Source organism: Lipophrys pholis (assembly GCF_963383615.2).
Source record: "Lipophrys pholis genome assembly, chromosome: 10".
NCBI classification, from domain to species: Eukaryota; Metazoa; Chordata; class Actinopteri; order Blenniiformes; family Blenniidae; genus Lipophrys; species Lipophrys pholis.
The window spans coordinates 16,837,626-16,860,314 of NC_137640.1; the positions used below are offsets into that span (position 1 = coordinate 16,837,626).

Below are 22,689 nucleotides of genomic sequence, written 5' to 3' on the forward strand. Positions count from 1 at the left end.
GTTTCTCTTTTGAGGATAATTATTGTTGGCAGCAGAGACATTCTTTCATTATATTTGCTTCCTATTTCAGTCTGTTCCTGTAAATAAATGGACAAGGAAAGAGGAATCACTAATTAGTCCCATATGCAACGTTGGGTGATTGTCAAACTGTTCTTGAAACCACGTTTTGACTCCTATCGCTTTCATAATATTGCAATCTATGGCTCACATGCATTAGAATTAAATAATCTACTCTCACGTTTCTCAATATCTTACACACTAATAAAATAATGAAAACTTTAATCTTTATTGCATTTTTTTTTTTTTTACTCTTTGTTCTTGTTACTTGTTTTGAGCTTTTTTAATAATCCTTTCTGCTCTTTCAGATGTAAACTCTTCTGAGCTGCTTTAGTGTTTTGAACTTTTGTACCTCAGAGAGACCTCTTTCATCACTCATTTTTCTCCTCGACAGCACACACGATTCTCTCTTTGCTCCAAGTACACCAACTCGGCGCCAACACAGGAATGCTAAAAAACACATTTAAAGTAACATCTGAACTACGGCCCCCTGGCACTCTCAGGATATGCATATGAGGAATGAACCCAGGTCCACTGCAGGCACCAGTGGAGACCGTTTGGAAGAGAGTGTTTGGGATTTGTTGTCAGGCTCCTGCTGGGTCAGTATTTGTGCTTCCGTGGACCACTGTTGTACGAGGGAGGCTGAGGGCACTGTTATACACAGGGCCACAAGCAGGGGAGCGAAGCAGGCTGCAGCCTTTCAAGACAGACAATGCGAGTCAGCTATCTGACTTCATCAAATAGGACTTGAAAATAAACCCCCTGAATACAAGGGCTCCACTGTTTTATTTCATTATTTTTTCATTTCCCGAGGCGGCTTGCCAGAGTTGCTGACGGGCTCATACCATCCAATATCTCTCTCTGTGGCAGTCATATGTCATTCCATCCTGTGCACTTTGGCTTGAATGGCATCCCCCGTGTGACAACTGGTCACATGTATTCCGTCTCATGTATGCAGTGTTCCTACCAGGCCTGCATGTGCACATGCGAGTCAATGTAAAGCGGTTGGTTTGTTGTCCGCACTAAATCTTGACATGTTAGTGATGGCTGCAGACAGAAGCTTTAAAATGTGGGACGTGTCTGTGGTCAGCAATCAATCATCCTGCCAGAAGAAAACAAAATGCTAAGCGTTGACCCATTTTATCTTATTTTATTTTTGAAGACAAACGAAACTAAAGGAAAATTACAAGATCAACAAAAAAAAAAAAAGCGATGAATAAAAGCAGTGCATTAATATATTTACTAGCCTTTAGCCTCTATATAATCACACACAGTAGCACCTGATCAGTAAGGTTGTTGTTTTTTTGTTTGGTTTTTTTTTCAGTGAATTTATCTGTTAATTAAAGTCAATTTTAAAGACAGTAACAATTTCAAGGATTTTTTTTTTTAATGCGAATACTTTAAACACTATTCAGTGAGGAATGAATGTATATCTCAAGAAAAATAAATAAATCAAATGCCAGCTTGAGAAACAAAGATGTGTAACTGTAGCAAATAGACATAGTACAGAGACAAACGTTCCTACAAACGTGTGCTCTGTATGGTTTGGTTCTGCGGGTAATGTTACTTGACATTTTGAGTTCTTCGATGAAACAGGTTTGCTCATCTACTGATTACTTTTTACCAGTATGAGACACCAAGCAGAAAATGTTAAGTGAAATGTCAGTAGAACTTTTCCTGCAGGTTTTTCAGTCAATGCATTTAAAAAAAATTATAATTGTTGGGTTTTCTCTGCAAAAGCGGCCTGAAATTGCTTTGTTGTATTTGCTGATATATAAATAAAGATGATTTTTATTTAATCTAATCAATTGTAAAACGTGTTGTGGTCAAATGTATCTAAAAAGGAAGAAGCATGTTGCTGCTGTACTGAATGGGTTTTATAGTTCCGTCAAACAATTCAACATTTATTAATCAGATTAAGCACAGTGTTGCTGATTAATCACAATTAAATATCATTAATTTTTATTCTAATCTTTTATTTCATTTTGTGTGCACAAACAGACTTAAGAAAGAGACTATATGTGCACTTACCGTGTTTATAAAATACCATCAATGGTTTTTTGTTCACAAAAAACATCTTTTTTCAAAACAAAACATTTATCCACATCAATGTGGCCCTGTTGCTCCTTTTTCAACCAGCTACTAAAACAAACTCCGCTTCTTATTACAATTTTGCCTGCAACTGAGAACAGTCAGCAGAATCCCCGAATAACGCACGCGCCCTGTTAATGTGATATTTTAAGCTGGCAGTGCTTCGGTGAAGAGAAAACTCCTTCCTGCAGAGTGTGCATACTACTGTGTCAGGTTTTTATATTCCAATTTCCCATCGAAGGGGGCCAACGTGTCGTTTAGTATCTTCCGTATTGACTTGGTTCTGTCACTACCTGAACGACTTGCACGGCGACATGCTCGACAGCAAGTCTACAAGAGTTCCATGTGAGCCATTCCGCGCTGCAGATGGGTTGGTTTGCGTTAAACTTTTTAATCAGACTGATCGTGACGGCGTATTAATCTGCATTAAAGCGTCAATTTTGACAACCCTAGATTAAATGTCTTTAAGGTTTGTTGACTGAAACTCACAAAACTCAAATTTTGTAAAAATTTGACTAGAGCTCACTTCGTTTGATAGACTGAGAATGAATCATCACCAAGTGCCAAGATAAACACTGTCACTCAGTGGGAGTTCATGAGATGTGGAGCATCTTTGAGTCGGTCCTGCCAACAGTCTGCCCTTAATCTTACCAGTAAGAATCACCAAGGGGCCAACACAGAAGATCAGCGTGCTGAAATTATGGAAACTCCAGTCATGGAAAAAGTACTCGGTAAAGTACTCACTAAAACAGTGACAGCCCACTTCTACTCATGGCACACTATCAAGAAACAATTTACACTCGTCACATCACCATCTTCCTTGATTTGAACACATCCTATCAGTCTGTGGAAAGTAGTAATCATAAAACCAAAATAAATAATAATAATAATAATGATAATGATGATGATGATGATAATAACAATAATAATAATAATAATAATAATAATAATAATAATAATACCAAAAGTAATACTCTGTATTCCTACTTTTTTCTTTCCTACACACCCACACAACGGTACACATTGAACGAATGTTGTTAAGAGCTTCACAGCATGAAAAACGAAGCCAACACCTAAGAACTAACTTTTCAGTACTCAATGTAGACGACACATCTGAGGGTAATGTATATAACAGCAGTGATTTATGTGGGAGAATGGTATTTCTCCCACCTAATGAAGGGACAGGAGCGGGTCACGCTCTGTGTGTTGATGAGTAACTGACTACTGCAGGCCAGACTGGATTGGTAATATGTCAGAGGTGTAAAATAAAAATACCTCTTTGTTTTTGAGGAAAAACTGTTAGAAAAACTGTTTTTATTCATTGTAGTGTTTGTACTGAGTTTTATTTTGTTGTTGTTGAAATGTGGATCTGTCCTCTGTGTGTTGATGAGTAACTGACGCCGGCTGTTGTGTTTTTAATCAGTTTTCTGTTTGTTCACTTGTCAAGTTGCGATGAAGTATATAATTCTCTTTTAGTCTGGGTTAGTTGTCTCAGTACTGGTGCTAATAGTCATTTCATCACAGACTACTGATAGCTTGTTTTCTTTTTTTAAATTCCAAAGTTATATTCCGTTTAGCTCTCTACAAAGTAAAATGATCCAACAGGAGCCCCGCTACTCCCATTTAATGAAGAGTTTCTTCCTGCGTAAGGGATGCAGGATTGTTTTGAACCACATGGCAGAAAAAAAAGAAACAGATTCCAACTAGGGTGACCTGTAAAAAAAGGAAACAATCGACAGAGGAGAGAACCAGCCAACTGTTAGTTTGTCTTGTCCTGTGATTTCAGGCTCTTCAACTTTGGCAGGTTACTCAGTGTCGATTTAAAAAAAAAAATTGGGATAGATACTGCACAGGCTTGGCCGCGGTCTTTACCTTTGTGACATAATCTTGTATGCGTCTGGGAGATAGCAGTTGATATTCTCCATCTGGAAAGGGTCGGCGTCGCAGATCTTGTCATCTGTTCGGCCATAGTTGGCACTTTCGATCATTATGACATCACTTCCTGGACACCGCAGATCGATGGGGTAACCCTCACAAGACAGCTCTCTCCTTACTAAGCCAAATGGCAGGGCAGCTCGACTAAACCCTGTGGGAGAAGAGAGAGAGAGGAGGAAAGAGCTTGATCAGGACAAATCGAAAGGAGACATGTAGCTGCACTGACACAGAGGACGATACAGCGAAAGTCAAAAGACATCAGAGCCGGATATGCATAAAGAAAGCATCTATAGGCATGCTTGCTGTTATTTTATTCAAAAGACTAGAAATATTCCACAGTATAAATCATGAATCTATATAAAGATTGAAACCCTGACTTGAACTACCACCCTGACACACATCAGTGTATTGAGCGGACATTTCAGATCTTGACTGCACCAGGGAGTTAATGGTGTTAGTATTTCATCCTCCTGCCTTAACAGTTCCTGAAGAAAAAAAATCAATCGTTGTCATTAAAGTCTAGTTCGTCAGTGTAAATATCAGGACTCCCGTACCTTTGTGTGCCCATTTACAGCCGCACAATTGCACATCCCACATAGTCATGGTTAAAGAAAAAAAATTATAATATTATTAATTCTGCAAATGACTGTTTTGTGTTGAACAAACAGCTACTGCCTTATGTTACATTTCGATACGGGTCGGCACTGTCATAGCAGCCTGTAACGAGAGACCTGCGGTTTACTTCCAATGCTCATTTTTCTACCCAGAATGAAAAAGAACAACAACCATGACAACATGAGTGTAATTTAATCCACTTTGCAGAGCTGACTATCGGACAAAGGGCTATTGGGAGGCTAGAAAAAGAGTGTGTGTGTGTGTGTGTGTGTGTGTGTGTGTGTGTGTGTGTGTGTGTGTGTGTGTGTGTGTGTGTGTGTGTGTGTGTGTGTGTGTGCGTCCGTGCGTGTGTCACAGGGGGAGAGAGCGAGTACGAATAATAGAAAAGAAATCAATATTGTGGCTCTGCAAATATGAACAGTGCTAAAAGCCATACATAAAAGTGAACTACAGAGATAAACTTTCACAGTCTGTGCATCTGCGTGTGTGTGTGTGTGCGGTGTGTGTGTTTGGGCTTGTGAACTACTATGGGAAAGTGGAAACAAGCCTCAAAAGATTTGACAGCTGCTGCTCCTCTGCGGACATTGATGAAACTAATGGCCACCCTGAATACCAGGTACAGTTTCCCCGCTCCCAGTGATGACTCTGTCACCTCTTAGACACCTTAAACACCAGTATTGCTACCTGCAACTTTGTTGTTGTTGTTAGTGTTTCCAAAGGCTCCATTTCCCCTAATGAGGTTTAGTTCACAGTCACGGGGGGAAATAAAGAGTGTCCTTTCTACTTTTCATGCTCTAATTTGTTCCTAATTTGCTCCTGGACAAGTCAGAGTGATCCATATGTGCAGTTGTTTATAATTACTGTACGCTTTTTTTTCTTTTCATGAGTATTTGCCGAGATGCGCCCTGGCAGCACTTCACTAAAGCCTCTCACTAAATTGGCCAAGAAAGGCCGAGTTCATTTTACTCGATTGAATGCTTTATCAATTAAGTACCAATACAATTATCTTTGGCAGATTGAATGCTAAGCTACAATGGCAGGGGATTAGAGTTCTGTACGGCGCGCCTCACCAGGAAATCTTGCTGTGGTATTTCTCAAAGGAAGATAAATGTCAGTTTGTATTGTCTGATCCTACGTTTGTGCACCAATCAGGTACAAGTCTTTCTTCTGAGGCGCTCAGTGAAGAGCCAAGGGTAAACAAAGGATATGACTGTGTGGATAAGGACACTGACCTGACCTAAGTAGCATCTATAAGGGTTTCTTTTGTTTGGGAGCCTACAATCATCAGGGAGGACCCTTGCCTCTGCTCGGGGGTCTGTTTGACAGCAAACTTTCTTTTGTGACCGATGGACATAAAAAGTAAAAAGATTTCAAATATGATAGGTTTCAGACGTATTTTAGTTTTTGCAGCCTTTTTCTCTCTGGAGTCAAAAAGAAATGCTTAAGGTGATAAACAATATATCAGAGACATTGGCTTGAGAGAAAAATCCCATGTGGAAAAACAAAATTGAAAAGGCAGCATGTTAGGAATAAGACCTGACAGTCAATCTGGAAAGCATGTCGATGTGCCCCAGCATGGCTTTGTCAAAAGACAGCAACATAATGTTTAGTCACTATAAGAGCCTATGTAAAGTATCACTCAAAGCCACATTACAGTACATATTTTATACTCAAACCATGACATGGCAGTTGTATAATGGAGACTCCTCTATCAGTTTCCCCTGACCAGTTACCTTATCAGAGAAAAACTGAGGGCTTTTAGACTGTGTGTGTGTGTGTGTGTGTGTGTGTGTGTGTGTGTGTGTGTGTGTGTGTGTGTGTGTGTGTGTGTGTGTGTGTGTGTGTGTGTGTGTGTGTGTGTGTGTGTGTGTGTGTGTGTGTGTGTGTGTGTGTGTGTGTGTGTGTGTGTGATGTTGGATAAACAGACCAAAAATATTTTGTAGTACTACATAGGTATATATTATCAATTGGGGCTTGTTTTTTTTTAATGTATATTCTTTATAATAAATTCAATCAATATCAACTATGCATTCATATGGATATATATACCACATCTGTAATGGAATCAAATGTTTTTTCAACTAACCTGCTGATGCTTGACTTCAGTAAACTTGGCTTACTATAAAGGTCACACAGACGTCAAATAGATCAATTCAATGGGATTTGCGTATGGCTGGGTGGGATGCATTAATGTGCACTGGCCCAATTTGTAGCTGGGAGTGATCCGATTTTTTTTTTTGACAATGCGTAAGGCCTCCGAGTTTGATCTTCAAATCCACAGGCAAACCCACTGATGCTCTGCGCCACAGGAACACTGTTAAAACACTTAAACTCACTCTGCAGAACCTTTTTACAATCACTGCCTCTGGTTTTTATGATTCGGAGGTGAAGCAGTCCCTCCACTTAAAGAGCAAAACAGGCTGAAGCAATGAGGAGATAAATGTATGCTCAAGGATACTTTAAGACTCCCACTGAAATACACTAGCTACTTTTCAACCGTGCTGATGACAGGCTCTATAATAGAGGTACATTTTCATGTTGGAATTTCAGAATCTAAAACTAAATTGCTGTCCTCGAAGCGCACTTTATTCGCCAGCTGGGTTTGTGCATCATGGACCAAAAGTATGGTCGTAAACAACCTCCAAAAGCCTCTCTCCATTGATTAGGCCCGAGGCTGAACTACTTTCTCACCCTGGTGTCAGATGGTATTTTTGGTGCATGTGGAGATGACTGACACTGATAAATCAATGTGGGGGACACCCAATAGTCCAGTAAACAACTGTCAATGCAGTCTATAGAAGCTCTTATTTCAGCATCTGCAATCATGACAATCCTGAGTCAATTGTGGTTTTCAATATTCCATACAACTATTTCCATGTTGAGGTACTCGCCAGTTTTTGATTTGGGAGTGGTCAAAAAAAAAAGATCCCCCTTGATGAGCATACTTAATAACAATAAATAAATAAATAAATGTCAGCGTACACAAAAAATATAGTTCCATCTGCCATGATGAATTATCCAACTCTGCAAATTGTATACTGCTTACTGCAAATTTCATTCACAATTCTTTTCTTTTAGATAACAGAGGCGAAGTGTGGCTTTGTTCAAATACACAAATCCCGTTTGCTTGTTTTCATGTAGATAATACAACGAGACCAAAACTCCACTGATCATGCAATACAATGACGGCATGATGTTCACACTGAATCTACGATCAACAAATCATATGCTCACCGTCTTACTTATACTAAATAATTTCAGTATTCAAATGAGCCAGAAAAGTAATCTTTATTTGGCTGATGGCATCATTAGTATAATTATTTAGGGAATGCACGATGAAAAGTATTTACTGTCCATGTGGTAGAAGCAAAACACGCCAAGCATATCAATATGTGGTGCCTGTTAAAATACTGGCGCTACTTAAGCTGTCTTCTTTGGGTTTCCTTTGGACTCCTTCTGATCCTCTGAAATCCCATCTTGAAACAGCTCAAGTTAATTGGGGCAGCTGAGCGCACTAGTTGCTATATTGTGTTTCAGGGATGCCTTTACCTCTGAGCTTTCAACAAAAGGGGTTGCTGAGCCAACAAAATGGCACCACACATCATGTGTGAGTGCAAAAACGAGAGGCAAACAACTGCAGCCGAGGGGAACTCTTCATCGCGTTTTAACACACATTCAAATGCAGCTTGGAGTTAAGGAGGCACCTTCCTCCCGACAGGTAGCAGAGATCTTACAATCTTGAGTTGTTATTTTAGCAGGTTTGACGTATTTTTCACTCTCTTCTCGTCTTGCACTCAAAAACCTATAAAGGGAAGTTTGTTTCACTCTCTCCTTTAATCGAACCGTACAACAACAAGAAATGAGGCACAGCCAATAAAAAGATATTATGGAATGTTCATTCCTGGAGATGTTGCCGCCCAGACGATTATTTCGTTCTTATCGACACTCGTCCTAATCAGGTTTTGGTGTCTCTCGCCACCTTTACTACCACCACTGGAAGAGCATTGCACTTTGTCACGCACAGCCGAGTAGCTTTCGCTGAACTCAAGTCATATAAACTGCCACTACATATCAACAAATCATTCATCTGAGGATCCATATTTTTCTAACACAGAGTAGGATGTATAATTTACTACCCTGAAAATATTAAACGGTCAAAAAGTGAACATCTGAGCCAGCTGATTTAATTTCCCTTCAAACACGAAAGCACTCAACCTTTCGGCATGTACTTATTGTTAATGTTGTTTAACATGTTAGCAATTGACTTTCACTGGAGCACAGGTTCTGTAGTTCCATGGGCTGGAGCACTTTATTACACCAATGACAAACCTCTGCTTAAAGATTCCCACACTGGTATTTACTACCATGTGTAACCTTTGTAATGACATTAGGATCGTACAGGCACTGCAGCTAAAGGACTGTGAGAAACACCCCCCCCCCCCCCCCCCCCCCCACCGTATGTGATATGGACCCATTATGCACTGTCTCTTTGGTGCTGTAATGTTTTAATTAATTTTTTCTCACAGATGAGCCAAATCAATTGGAAAGTGACCATCTGGTAGGATATGAGTGTCACTGAAGCAGAGGTAATGAACAAAATGTCTTCCTATTTCACAGAAATGAGAAGTCATTAGGATCTTCTTCAGCCATGTAGAGAGTGTCTACCATGCAGGCGCACGAACCCAGATGTTGTCCCAAAGGGGGCATGCATCCGCTTGCCTAGAGAAGATACACAAGGCAAAAACAGCACCCGAAAAAGCGACATGTGTTAGGACTGGAACAAATTTGAGTCTGTAAGTCTTATAATTTTTCTTTTTTTTCTTTTTTTACTTTGCCGAGCTCTGATTATGTACAATGTAAATGACAGAGGAACTGTTCCACTTTTCATCAGGGCTATCTCACATCCCGTATGGTTTTCATATTAATAATGACTCTTTGTAACTTGAGTTACACATGCTTCCAGAGCTCATCCAGGGGCAAAGCAGAGGCTGATCAAAAGGCCTATTCAACCACTCACGCTGCCATCATTGTGCCCAGTGCACAAAAGAGGTCTCCAGATTATTTTGATGTGAAACCAGATAATTTTTCTGTCGAGAGTCAATGAGAAGTGTGACGGAGACGCTCCCGATGCTTGTCGTCTGCCGTTAACGCGGCCCTTTGATTTTCCTCGCTCTTCTGATGAGAGCTAAACAGCTGCTTGTAAATGAGCTAGCATCTCCGCTTGGCCTGTTATTATTCGACGCTCCTGAGCTGACAAGGTCGCTTGCTGGGGGGGATTTTGGGGTGAAAGAAAAGTGTGGCCCAAAGCATTAGCTCAGAGCCGCAGGAACCACAGCTTGAGTCCTCGAGGTTCTGTCCCCCATTTTTCCTCCTATCTATGGTACAAGCAAAGGAAGTCTGTGAGGGAAAAGAAACCTTTAAGTCAAGACTCTTCCCACAGTGCTGATTCTATAATCCAGAAATATCCTTTACAACAGCATGTATTCTTAAGAAGTCAGGGGCAGAGAAGAAAGAAAATATTGCATATATCCTGCAAACAGCGGGGGTATGGGGCAGACCGCGGACTCTGTGTGGCCATTGCAAAGAAGAATTACACCAGTGGGTTGACAGATATTAATATGCTTTCGAATTTCTTCCCGTCAGTTTTAATTCAACGTCGTGTTTTTTATTTGCACAGCCTAATGTGTTGAAAGCCGCTGCCATTTTGGGACAATGGTAACAACTTTTCAAAATGTAGAATATTTCCACGGTTATCTACCTGATAACATCTGCTGGTTATAAAGCTCTTTAAAGACTGATGGTCAAGCTGTGACATAAGTGGTACTGAATGAATTTAACATGTTATTTTACGGTATATTTGTATGAGGGATTATTTTCTCCGAGGAACATTGATTTTTCTATCAGTATTCCACCAATCCATTAGCATGGCACACAAAGCAGGAATGAAAAAAATACAAATAAATTTGAAAAAGTAAACCCCTTGTGCTACATGTAGAGTTGAAATATGTGGATGGACTGTAATGTGTTGACCTTTCAAATCTCGCACAAAAAGAAGGAGAAGGGAACAGAAAAAACATAAGAAGCAGAAGAAGCAGAAGAAGAAGAAGAAGACGGCAGCAGGAGACTGAGCATTTCAACCTCATTTGTATTCTCCACCATCCAGCTCACTCCAGTTCATTTACATCTCCGTTACTTCCATAGCAACAGCAGGGGTGCTATCAGGAACATCTTTGATATAGGTACATGACTCTGAAAAAGATCTTGTCATTTCTCTGTGAATGGATGCCATGAAAAAGGCAATTTTTCCTCTTTTTTAAGTGGAAATGGGCTGCTTTAAACATGAAATTTACCCTGTCAGAGACTTTCTTCCTTCTTGGTTTTTTGCTCATCTCCGACCAGCACTTGTGGACACATAATACCACACAAGAAATTCCATCATTCAGGGAAGAAATAGATCCTGTAGCTTAGTACTTGACAATTTTAGTATATTCAGACAAGACATGGACACTTGGCAGGACTGGCAGCCAATAATGTGTTTTTTCTTTTTTTTTAAGCCCAGTAGAATTCGAACAAATACAGGGCATCAAGTGTTGCTGCCTGACAAAATGAAAATGCACTGCACCAGCAGGAAAACACAGCCTCATCAAATTCCATGTACACTTGTATGTAAATCAACCTTTAGGCCTAATTAAGCTCTATGGGGCTCATCAAGGTCATAAATCCCCTTTTTTTCATAATGCAGTATTGACTTCACATCATCTGCACATGTCGGTTGACTGCATTCGCACAGGCACACAGTGTCATCTCACTGTCTAATATCGGATAGCCCTGGGGCCAGGCACAGTGCGCGCACGGGCCTGCGTGCGTGCGCGTGCGTGCATGTGCTAGTGTACGAGAAAGAAAGAGAAAGAGAGAGAAAGAGAAAGCGAGAGATTGAGAGCTTTTTAGGTCACACAAAAAAGCAAGGACATCTTCTTGTAATGACATGCTGTGATGAACATCAAACAATAAATGTTATCTCATGGTCCCTATCAAAGGGTCACTGGTAGATTTGAATGCTAAATTCAAATATTGTTTGAGATTATCAAAAGGAGGGTGTTTTTTGCCCATATTTTTATGGCAGCGACCAAACACGAAAAATGCAAGATAAAACAATATTTTATTGAATTTTTTTTTCTAAATTCCCCCCCCCGCCCCTTAGATATTAAAAGGTGTGTCGTCAACAGGTTAGCTGCACCCAACCGGATGTGATTACTGTAGATTTGATCACATGGTTCACTTCCAAAGAGCACTGACACTGGACACTCCCTGCCAAGAGTCATGGTGCATTTTAGTGACACAAGAGTCCTCTGGTCCATGTTACTCAGCTCTATCAGTGAGAGTATTCCACATATCAAATTATCTGGAGTTTTTATGTGATCCGGATACGAGTCATATTTTCTTAAAAAAAAAAAAAAAAAGAAGAACTTTCTGACAGAATTTGCTGTGTGTTTGTCAGACCTGCTTTATATCATTTCTACAGTTTTCACTACAAATAATGGTAAAAATAAATAAATAAAAAAATGGACTGAGTACATTCGATAGCCCAGACTTCCTTCTCTGCTCCAATGAAGCAATTGATGCTTCTCAATTCAATACAGGAGCATTTCCCAATGGGTAACCAGTGGCAGTCCACACAAATGAGAATGGTTCATCTGCTTGGTTTGCATTCCCAAAGTGCACTTCCTCAAGCAGACCACAGCAGTGGTTCTTCTTCCCAAGACTCAGCACTCATGTGTATGCATTTGTGCCACATTATTCAGCGAGTGCTTCCACTGACCCCCACCTGGCATTTAAATTCCCTGACCAACAGGGTAGTCATGCCCTGATGACACGACTGCTGCTCAAACTGAATTCTTTATGCGGCTCTTATTCAGACTCGACCACAGACTTGCTGCCTTGCAGGTCAGGTGCATTGTTATGTGACACAATACTGTTTCACTCAAATCACACAAAGACAATGATAGTTTCATTTGACCGAGGACTGAGGGTGTCATTTCCAAAATATTTCACAAGAATGGTCAAATTGAAATTTACCCTGTTTAACAAGGATTTATTGAACTCTATTCATTATAAACTGAATCCAATCTGGATGACCTTCCATCTTCTATGTACTTTATTTCCTCCGTTGAAGTGGCTGTTACAACATTCAAAAGAAGGTCCCCATGGCCAATGTTTTTTTTTTTTTATTTTATGTGAAACTTTCATGTCTGGATTAAGCTCATCTGGATCAAGCCCATAAATAAAGCTTGTTTCCCAACATTGTCGCTCCTCAATCTGTTAGCAGCCCTCACAAGTCACAGCAGGGGGACTCTGAAGTTCTCATTTAAGAATTTATCAGATGTCTCTCATGCTTATCGGTCTTAATTATTGCTTGTTGGCCATTTAAAAATAATTTAGAGCCTCTGAGGGGGGTATGTGTGTGATGGAAATCGGGGTACAAGTGCAACTATTAAACAAGTGGCAATGGTCCAGTTGAATTCTGTCAGCATTATAAAAACACGCATTTATGCGAAATTGAAAAAGGAAACGAAGGTTTGTAGATTTTTGTTGTTGTTATTACGTTGATTCTTAGTAATACCATGTTGTAAAGGTTTTGCAGATGTCCCCAGCTCTGCTGCTCATCCCACAAATGCATGGGGAACATACTTTCAAACTGAAAAAGATTAATTGTCAAGATGCATTATTGAATAATTGATTCACCCATCCATCTTCTATAATTCTTTGTCGAAAAATATATGCGAAAAACAGATTTTTCATCTTCTTGCCATTTTGTTAACAGACTCAGAGAAGGTGAATTGTGTTCCATGGACTCTGATTAGCTGCAGAAAGGTAAGACGAAGGACACTGACTTCAAGAGGGCAGCGTAATGGTAAAGCTTTAAGCAACAGACACAAAATGAACTTGGGGTTGTTCTGACTCACAATGTTAAAAATTGAGTCCCACAGGGTCAAATTGTAGTGCTCTACCAGAGACCCAATGACCAGCAGGCATTTGTTAACTTTGACAGCAAGTAGACCAACATGTCATGACTTCTTTGTTCAAGTGGAGACTCAGAAAAACAGACAATGAGCTTCATTATTGACTACAGCATCTGATAGGCAAGAGGGTTTCTGAGGAGAAGCTATACTTATGAAATAGGAAACGCTAAAAACGAAAAATAAAAATCAAAATTGGAATGTATGAGTGAAAGTTTTTGACTGAAGCTTGATAAATTGGAAATCGGAGTCCTTTCAAAATGTCCCAGTTTCTAAACCCTTTATATTTATGGGCATATTCTCACATCCTCCGTTTACAGGAGTCTCTTCAGGATTTATTACTGCTCAAATCATCAGGAATGAAAGCCAGAGGAGAGAAAAAAAAAAAAAGAATCCACTAAGGGCACACTTACATCTGACTCTTGAGAGTGAACTGTAAAATCTGTGAAATCATCACCCTTTAGATGCATTACATTCACTTTTCTGACTCTGTTATTACATGTCCTGCAATCAGTTTTCTTTGCAAAGCATCAAACCCTTACCCACACCTTTCTGTGAACACGCTGTTCAGCAGTATCAGCACAATGAAAACGTGATTACCTTCTCCTCGAACACCTGCAGATTGTTGATGTTTACATGAGGTGTTTCAGCTGTTATGGAATAGGCATGAGTCAATGACTACATAAATAGCGGTTCACGACCACTTTAGTGCATTCACTGCTTAGTTGCTCTTTGTGCTGAAATCAGCAGATGCAGTGGGACTAAATTCCATTGATAAATACACATAATTCATCCAGCAAATGAACACTGCAGAGATTGCCCAATAGATGTCCATTCATTAGTCATTTACAGCAACTCCTCATGTGTAGAACAAGTGAAAACTGCCACGCTGTGATCCATGTGAGCCTGAACACTGTGGTCTAATCATCTTAAAATTCCACAGTATTACAATAGCAAACAGGAAACAAAGCTACGTTTGGCCTTTGACCAGCCAGGCTGGTTCATTCGTCTGGCGCGAGGTGCACATGCTGGTTCCTGTTTGAAATACCATCGACACTGGATAATCAAAACATTCTCCTCATCCACCCCTTCCAGACAGGCACTTCATCAGCAGTCCTCATATGAGGTCTGTCTGCAGTCCTTGATGTCCACTACACAGGCTCCAGAAACATTAAAAAAAAAAAATATATATATATATATATATATATATATATATATATTCAACAACTGTAGAGGTTTTGCTATTTTCAGCTATCAGATGGGAAGCTTCAAGTCTTCTCAATACACTTGCCTGTATTTTTCCGTTCCACATACTGAAACTTTTCACATACTGCTTCCACAAATCGTGCAGCCAAAGTGATTTCAAGACACACAAGACAAGTAAAAAAAACAAAAAACACACAGAGCAAACAAAAACACAAGTTTTAAAATAGAGCCATGTCTCTGACAAATTGAAGCCTGCTTATACAGAGATGCCCACATACTGCTCGTCACATCTGCCACGGGCAGATGAGAGACAACCAACAAAAGCACAAAACAATAAATGTTCCATGAAAAATAGGTTTTGGGCTATAGACCACTGCAATAAATACTGATAAGTCATGTTTTCTTTTTTTTCCCCCCCTTTTTCTCATATTTGTTATTCAGAGAGAGAGACGAGATGGGTTATCGGAGCATGTTTTGGAGATTGTTTGGGATATATTTGTTAGAAGCCCCCATGATTCTACCGGGGCAAGAACAAAGTGAGACAAAGCATGACGATAAAATACAAGACCGATGGGGACATGTCGTGAATGACTAATCTAGAACGGCTGTGATCCCACCCAACAAGGGTCACATGGGAACCGTGTGGATGCCTATTATCCGCAAAGATCAGCAGTGAGAATGATGGGAGAAGGTAGGTTTCACACTGAGTCTGAGGCTCTGTCACGCTGAACCACTCTCCCAGACAAGTCTGAAACCCAATTAAGAGACCATGTTAGAGGTTGAGCAACATGTCAAGAAACACGGTCCTGTTGTTTTGTGCAGGAAGTCTACGAGACTCATGATATGATTATACAGATAGCCACGTTCGTTGTTTAAGGGGTATGAAGGGGAGAAACCTTGAAACAAGTGAGAAATTAGGTGAGTAGTGGCTTCATGACATGCAATTTGATATCGCTCAACTGGCACACGGAGGAGAGAAAACGGGTCTGAAACAAGGCGCTGGATTCTTGTCTGAAATGTCGCATCAGTGTCAGGGCCGAGATCTCAACGTGAGTTATGGACGGCGACAGTAAACAACAAAACTAATGATGCTTCCCAAGGTTACCCCTGCATAAATAACCATTAAGAATAACGCTGAGGCGGCAGGCCAAATCCTCAGACACCTAACTCAGGCCACGAGAAGGCAGTTAAAAACTTTCAGCAATGGCTACTGAGTTAATAACGAGTTTTCAAAGTTTGGGTCAGCTGCCCAAGTAGCCAGGTAAAGGGAGTGTCTGTGTTTGGTTGGAAGAGGGGAGGATGTCAAGATGTCAGCGCTCCGCTATGCTCTTGCATGACAAACAGCAACCTGGAGCCAGCTGTGACAAAGCCCTAATCCAGAAAATCCCTCCTTCCTTTGCTGAAAATCCTAATGAGGATTTGAAGTACTCGGCAGGGAGGAGACCCGGGGGCTGTGGGTACACCTTGCCACTGCTTGCTCTCCCAGTTATTGTCTCCTTATCTCCTTATTGGCCAAGCCTGGCTGCCGATGAAAGAGACGTGACAGCATGGTGGGCCTTCGTACACAGGCCCCACGCCCGCCTGGCTCCGCAGGAAGCCAAATTCCTCTGTCTACCACAAACAACCACGATGACATCAAGCGGGAGACAGAAAGACAAAACCGACACACCTTGTTTTAGACACGCACAACAAAGGGAGGAGTTCTTCCCTTTAGCTTAAACAGATCGGGTGCCATTTCCTATATTAAGTCAATTGGATGTAGTATAAACTTTGCCCAAAGGGAAACTAAGCATTGCATAAAATAATTACTTTATAAATATTTTTTTGTATATTAACAAATTAGCTATGGGGCACCCATTCCAGAGTGTCTGAAATAAAGTGATCAGGGAACACAAGTGTAGTGGCCCATGGACGTCACTCTGTTACAAAGGGTAGATGAAAAGTAGATAATTGGTCACAGATACAGTACCTTTGCCTTCCCAGAATATGGAGTATAACATCAGGCTTCATAGTTCACCTGATTAAATTTATTTATACGATATCTATCATCTGCCCATGACCACTATCTCTGTTTTCCAGTATATGTGTCAGCCGGAGGCGACAATCCTGGACCGTAAATAAAATGAGTGACTGTCTATGCTCATGATGTTACACAAATATGTTTTCATGAGGAATGTTTCGATGGGCATGTTGGGGAGGTTACTGGATTGTGTTTTTGCAGGTTCCGGATCACATTAAAGCCCTGGGCTTTAACTTCCAGTAATTACATTTCAGAACAACTTGATTGTCTTTTTCACTCCATTGACTTTGAGATGAAGGCTTTAAGTCTCTTCCCTTTTCCTTTTCACACGTTACAATAAGAGGATTTTTAAAGGTGCCCTTCCCTGTTGCCCTTGAGATATCTCAAGTACTTCAAACATTTCAAGCTCTGAGGAGAGACAATGGTGCAGTTTCGGGGTATGTCGAGGGGGCAGACATTCTGTGCTGGGCGTGTTCACACAGGTTTCGCCACTGAAACAACTGATTCTATATTGTAATTTAAAGGCAACATGCGAATCAGAGAAGATGTTGCTATTTTTACCCCAAATCTTCTTGATCCACACGGCATTGTTTTTGCTCATATCATACTTAAACATACTTTCACAGTTACAACTAAAACAGAAAAAGACATCCCAAAAGCAATCTCTGATAATGCAGTGCAGTCGCTTTATTTATCATGGTCATATTTATCTGACAATTTCTGAAAAATTAGGCAAACTACAGAGAAAAGCCAGGCAGTTTTTCTCGTAAAAAAAAATGTTTGTCGCTGCGTCAACCATGTCATAGATTTTGCCCCGACTACCTCATGACACCGAATCGCTGCTCCGCGCTCTAATTCTGCCTCACCGTTATTCTTGGGCAAAGCCTTTGAAGAAGAGCGAGTGGCTGAGCTGAGGTGTGAATTGTTATTCTGTCACTGATACATACAAATCCTTTCAACCCCACCAGACTTGACTAAATTATTTTGGAAGACATCTGAGCCAATTTAATCATGTCTTGTGAGGGTAAATCATCACAGTTTGCAAAAAAAAAATAAAAAAAATACATATTATTGCTTCTTAAATTACACCTGCAGCTCTTTTCTGGGGGGGTTGCTATGGTGACATCCACAGGGGACACCAGTAGGACAAAAGGAAATAAACCAGCTTCTTCAAAGAAGATCACCCTAAATACCACAGGGTAAACTTTTCTTCATGCAAAACATTATTGAAGATATAGACAGCGATAGAGATGTTGGCTACTTCCTCGCACTTGCGAAGAAAAAGACTTTCTGTAATACACTCATTCCAGATATCAATGTTTGAGATACTGAACACAAACCAGCACAAATTCATTGAGCGAAGCTGGTAAATTATAGGAAAACAATTGTCATGTTTTTTTCTAATAACATGCAAACCCTCTGGCAACTGTCAAATTGATCAAATATTGGTGAAACAAGTTGTAGAAATGTCTTTAATAGGATAAACCCCAAGATTTAGCATCTCATCTTCGGTGAGATCTCAACATCTAACGATTTATTGACTGACACACATCAACACAAAACGTAAACAAAGCACTGTTAAGAAAAGAAATATTTGCACAAACAACAGTACAGGCAATATAGAGAGAGGAAGATGGCTGACTACAGTCACTTCATCAAGTATAAACAGAATTCCTTTCATTGATAACAACAGTCCAACTCAAAATAAGAAGGCAGAAGCTGGTTGAACTAATGTTGATGGATTAACAATTAGACTTTTTAAAGAAATTTTGAACATTAAAGAATTTTTACCCAGTAAAGATACATTAAGGATGGAGCATAATAAGGTGTCTACTTCAATAGATTATATTTAACAGGTATCAGGCATTAATAAATACATAATAAATCAAATAAATAATCAATAAAAAAGTACACATTAAAAAAAGCAAAGCCAATGAATGTGTCTTCTTGAGTGTAACACGTTCATTTAAGTGCAGTGATGACAAGTGATAAGTAATATGAATACTGATGAATGGTTGATTTGGGGTCACGGTGTTAGACGATCACAAATGTCAGAAATGAAAACACAAGTTGGGTGGCAAATGTGTGAAACAATTTTGAGATGAGGATAATATATTTATATCATTAACTTTATGCAGGATGAACGTGTGACTTTAAAGAAATTTAAGGGTAAAGCCCGGTCCCCAAAATATCTAATATCATCATGTTTACGCAAATGAGTACTATCAGCCGCAAGTCTGACAAAGAGTTTGAAATTCAATGTCAATTTGTGCCTGGTACCAAAGATTATTATATGAGATTCTGATGTACTGAGTCGAGCATTACATTGTTCTACAACAGCCATTGTTGTAAAGATTGACATCAGCTTGAATTTGAAGGACATCAGATTTGGCTGAATATGTGACAATGTCCTCTGCATAAACTCAAATACAAAAATGAATGCTCACGGATGATAAACATGTTTCAGTGCTGGTCGAGTTTAACGAGAATGAGACAACATTAACAAAGCACAAGTAGCGATAATCATTCTTTCAGTAACTAATATCTAACAGAGATTATGCTGCCAACTCCTACAACATTGCAATCACCGGTTCGTATGAATGAGCGAACATGAGCGGCGCGGCAGTCGCCTATTCAGTAACGAGAAGCAGAGAAATTACATTAAAAGTTACTAAGATGCAACTCCAGAGATATTAATCTCTGTGATACAGAGCGAGAATGATCCGCACACAAAGTAAATGAAAGAATGCAAACACAATTACTGTGGGGAATATAAGACGTTGTGTACGGCCGGATCATCAACAACACATGCACCCAGCACTCTGAATACCAACGAGGGAAACTTAACACTCAACTATCAATCAAAAGCCAAGCTGCAGGTATCTATAAAAGAACTCCCATCAGCCCCTGGTGTCAAATATAAATCCACCCTGAAAAAAAATTCCAATAATTTAGGATTTCTCTGACATCCATTTTAAGAGTAACCAGAAGTTGATTTAAATATGACGGCGACAATAAATGCATCAGACGGCAACTTTTTGTTGTTGTTTTTTTTTTTTTTTGTTATGTCCTTTTGTTACTTTGTTGCCTTTTTTAACTTTGGGATAAAAGCCACAATGAGTACTACTACGTGATAAGCAAACTTCAATTGACCTCCCTTAAGTTAAACCGAAGACAAAATGTAGACCTTTAAAACTGGGGGGAAAAAAAATGTTTGAATTCAACAATATAATCAAAATCCCTGATGATATTCAGTCTCATACTGCTGTGACTGATCACAGGATCTGTGTCTTAACAAGGCCCTTGTGGGCTTTAGTGGGATTGTAGACACACAGAGACGGTCCTGGATGAAATATGTTGATTATAGTGAAATCGGAACGCATAAAATCTCAAAAACAATCATTATTGAAGCAATAGAGCCATACAATGTTTAAAGAGGATCCACTCGTGTGTGTGTGTGTGTGTGTGTGTGTGTGTGTGTGTGTGTGTGTGTGTGTGTGTGTGTGTGTGTGTGTGTGTGTGTGTGTGTGTGTGTGTGTGTGTGTGTGTGTGTGTGTGTGTGTGTGTGTGTGTGTGTGTGTGTGTGTGTTCTGACTGCGGCATGCCGTAAAACAGCCACGTTCGTTCTTTCCTGCTTGCATTTCATTTAAATATAGCCTAATTGAAATGATCAAATCAGAAACTAAGGCCACTGGCCGTGCTGCAGCGGTTGAAGGCGATAAAGCAATTGTTCAGATTCAAGATGAGAAGGAAAAGGGTAGAATGGGAGATGAAAGCCTTGGAAAGGCAGTGAGTCAGCTGAGCAAATCCAGACTAACGCAGACACATTTGTGGACACCAACCAGCAAGTGTCCAACCAGCAAATGTGCATGTAGAGGATGAGACGTGTATTCATGAGCACATTTCCTCAAAGGTACAACGTCTATCCATCTGCCCCTATCTTTGGTACGTATATATATTCATAAAGGTATCTATTTTTCATCTATATATATTTATCGACATCTATAGAATTCTCCGTTCAGATGCAAGGAAAAGAAGGAAAAGACTAACCTTGGACTATTTACAGCATTGTGCAAACTGTAACCCATTTAATTCAATTATAAAAATGCATTAAAAAGATATTAGGGGTAGACGCAGTTTAATGAAGCATGTTTACTTGGGGATATTGTTTGTAATGAACTGTTTCTGGGCTGATCGTGGCGACTGAGAAGGGAAACGGGAGGGAGGTAAAAGGGCGAGAGGCGATAACTTATGTCTAATCTCTGAACTACACGAGAACACCAGTTCGCGTGTCGCCTGTAACATGTGTTCCTCGCCCCTTTCGCTAGTTCTACGCAGTGAATGAATGAACGCAGAGTCATAATCTCGCCCTTGCCTCTCGCCTCGCAAACACTGCAAACTAAACGGGGTGGAGGACCTGCAAAAAAAAAATAAAATCCTTTGAGGTGGCAACTATCTCCTCTGCCTCATTATCAGATTCAGCCACATAAACACAAGTCTCAGGATTGCCAGCTTTGATCTATGATGAAGTGCACTGCTGACATTTACAAAAGATTAACGAGAGCAACTTTTAGGTCATTCCTGTATCTGTGTTTCCTGCACCCACTGAAGCCTGTGGAGACCACCCAGTCTTCACATTTCACATTTCCTATATGAAAGATCAAATTGAATCCAGCTGGCAAATGTGAAATGCACACACTTCTACGCTCTCCACCGGTGTGAATAGCTATTTAGGCATCTTGAGAAATCACTACCTTCCAAACTTAAATCTGTAATCCTACAATATTGAGATAGTGAAAGAATCTTTTAAACCAGGTACAGTGAACAGTTGGCCAGAGCTTCAGTAGTTGGCACAAGAGAAAGAAATCTGTAATGGCTCTTCTTATATTGCACTACAGGATGCCAAATTTGGTTTGTTCTAAATCCAATCATTAAACTTACAAAGTAATACACCTCTGGTGTTCCGATTACATACTAATACGCACAAGCTTATGAGATATGGCTTGGATGCATAAGTCTCTGTATTATGACAGCCCGAGAGTGATTTAATGAAAATTAAATGTCGTATGATTAAAACACATTTAAGCTTTCTATCTTTTTGAGATGTGAAATCCGTGCCTGCCTGCCATGAGACCGAACATTTCAGCGAGGAATTTACAAATAGATCCAGCTCTGATGCCACTGGGAACAACCGACGCTTTCAAGCAGAAAATCTCAGACAAATCACAATTTACCAACTAATGAAACCACTCAAGATTATCCCCCATGCGCTTGTACCCACTGTCCTCCAAGCTGCATTACTTACACATGCAGCGCCTGCACTCACAGGAGCAGCTTTGGCATGAGTCACAAATTCACTTCTCAAGTGCTCCTAAATATCACAATGCCGGCACAAAAGAAAAACTGGGATTGACTCTAAATAAATGTTTAAAATGGTATTTCAGAAGATGCTTTAAAAACACAGGCGAACTGATGAATTAGTACATTTTTCGAGGTCAAAACTCATAACATTTTTTTCTTTACATGCATACTTACCCTCTGTGGAGTGTACTTGGGCTAGAGTGATGAGAAACCAGCAGAGGGTCTGTAGTTTCCACAGGGAGCATGCCATGGTGACTGGTGCTGATGGTTTGTGGCAGATCTATGTTGTGACTAACAGGTTCTCATCAGAAAGGTCCAAGCCAAGTGGTTTCATTAATGCTCATCAGTCATCCCCTCACCGTGATCCTCTCACCTGTGGAGCAGATC

The 22,689-nt window shown here is 40.1% G+C and overlaps 1 protein-coding gene across 1 annotated transcript in view; it reads right to left on the bottom strand.

Moving 5' to 3' along the window:
• adgrl2a (adhesion G protein-coupled receptor L2a) overlaps positions 1–22,689 on the bottom strand; it is a 102,671-nt gene that overhangs the window by 59,193 nt on the left and 20,789 nt on the right. Inside the window, exons 2-3 of the mRNA XM_080473482.1 lie at positions 22,477–22,675; positions 4,021–4,234 (exon numbers count right to left, since the gene is read on the bottom strand). Coding sequence (XP_080329608.1) covers positions 4,021–4,234; positions 22,477–22,552 — 290 coding nt within the window. The 5' untranslated portion in view covers positions 22,553–22,675. The remainder of the gene's footprint in view (positions 1–4,020; positions 4,235–22,476; positions 22,676–22,689) is intronic.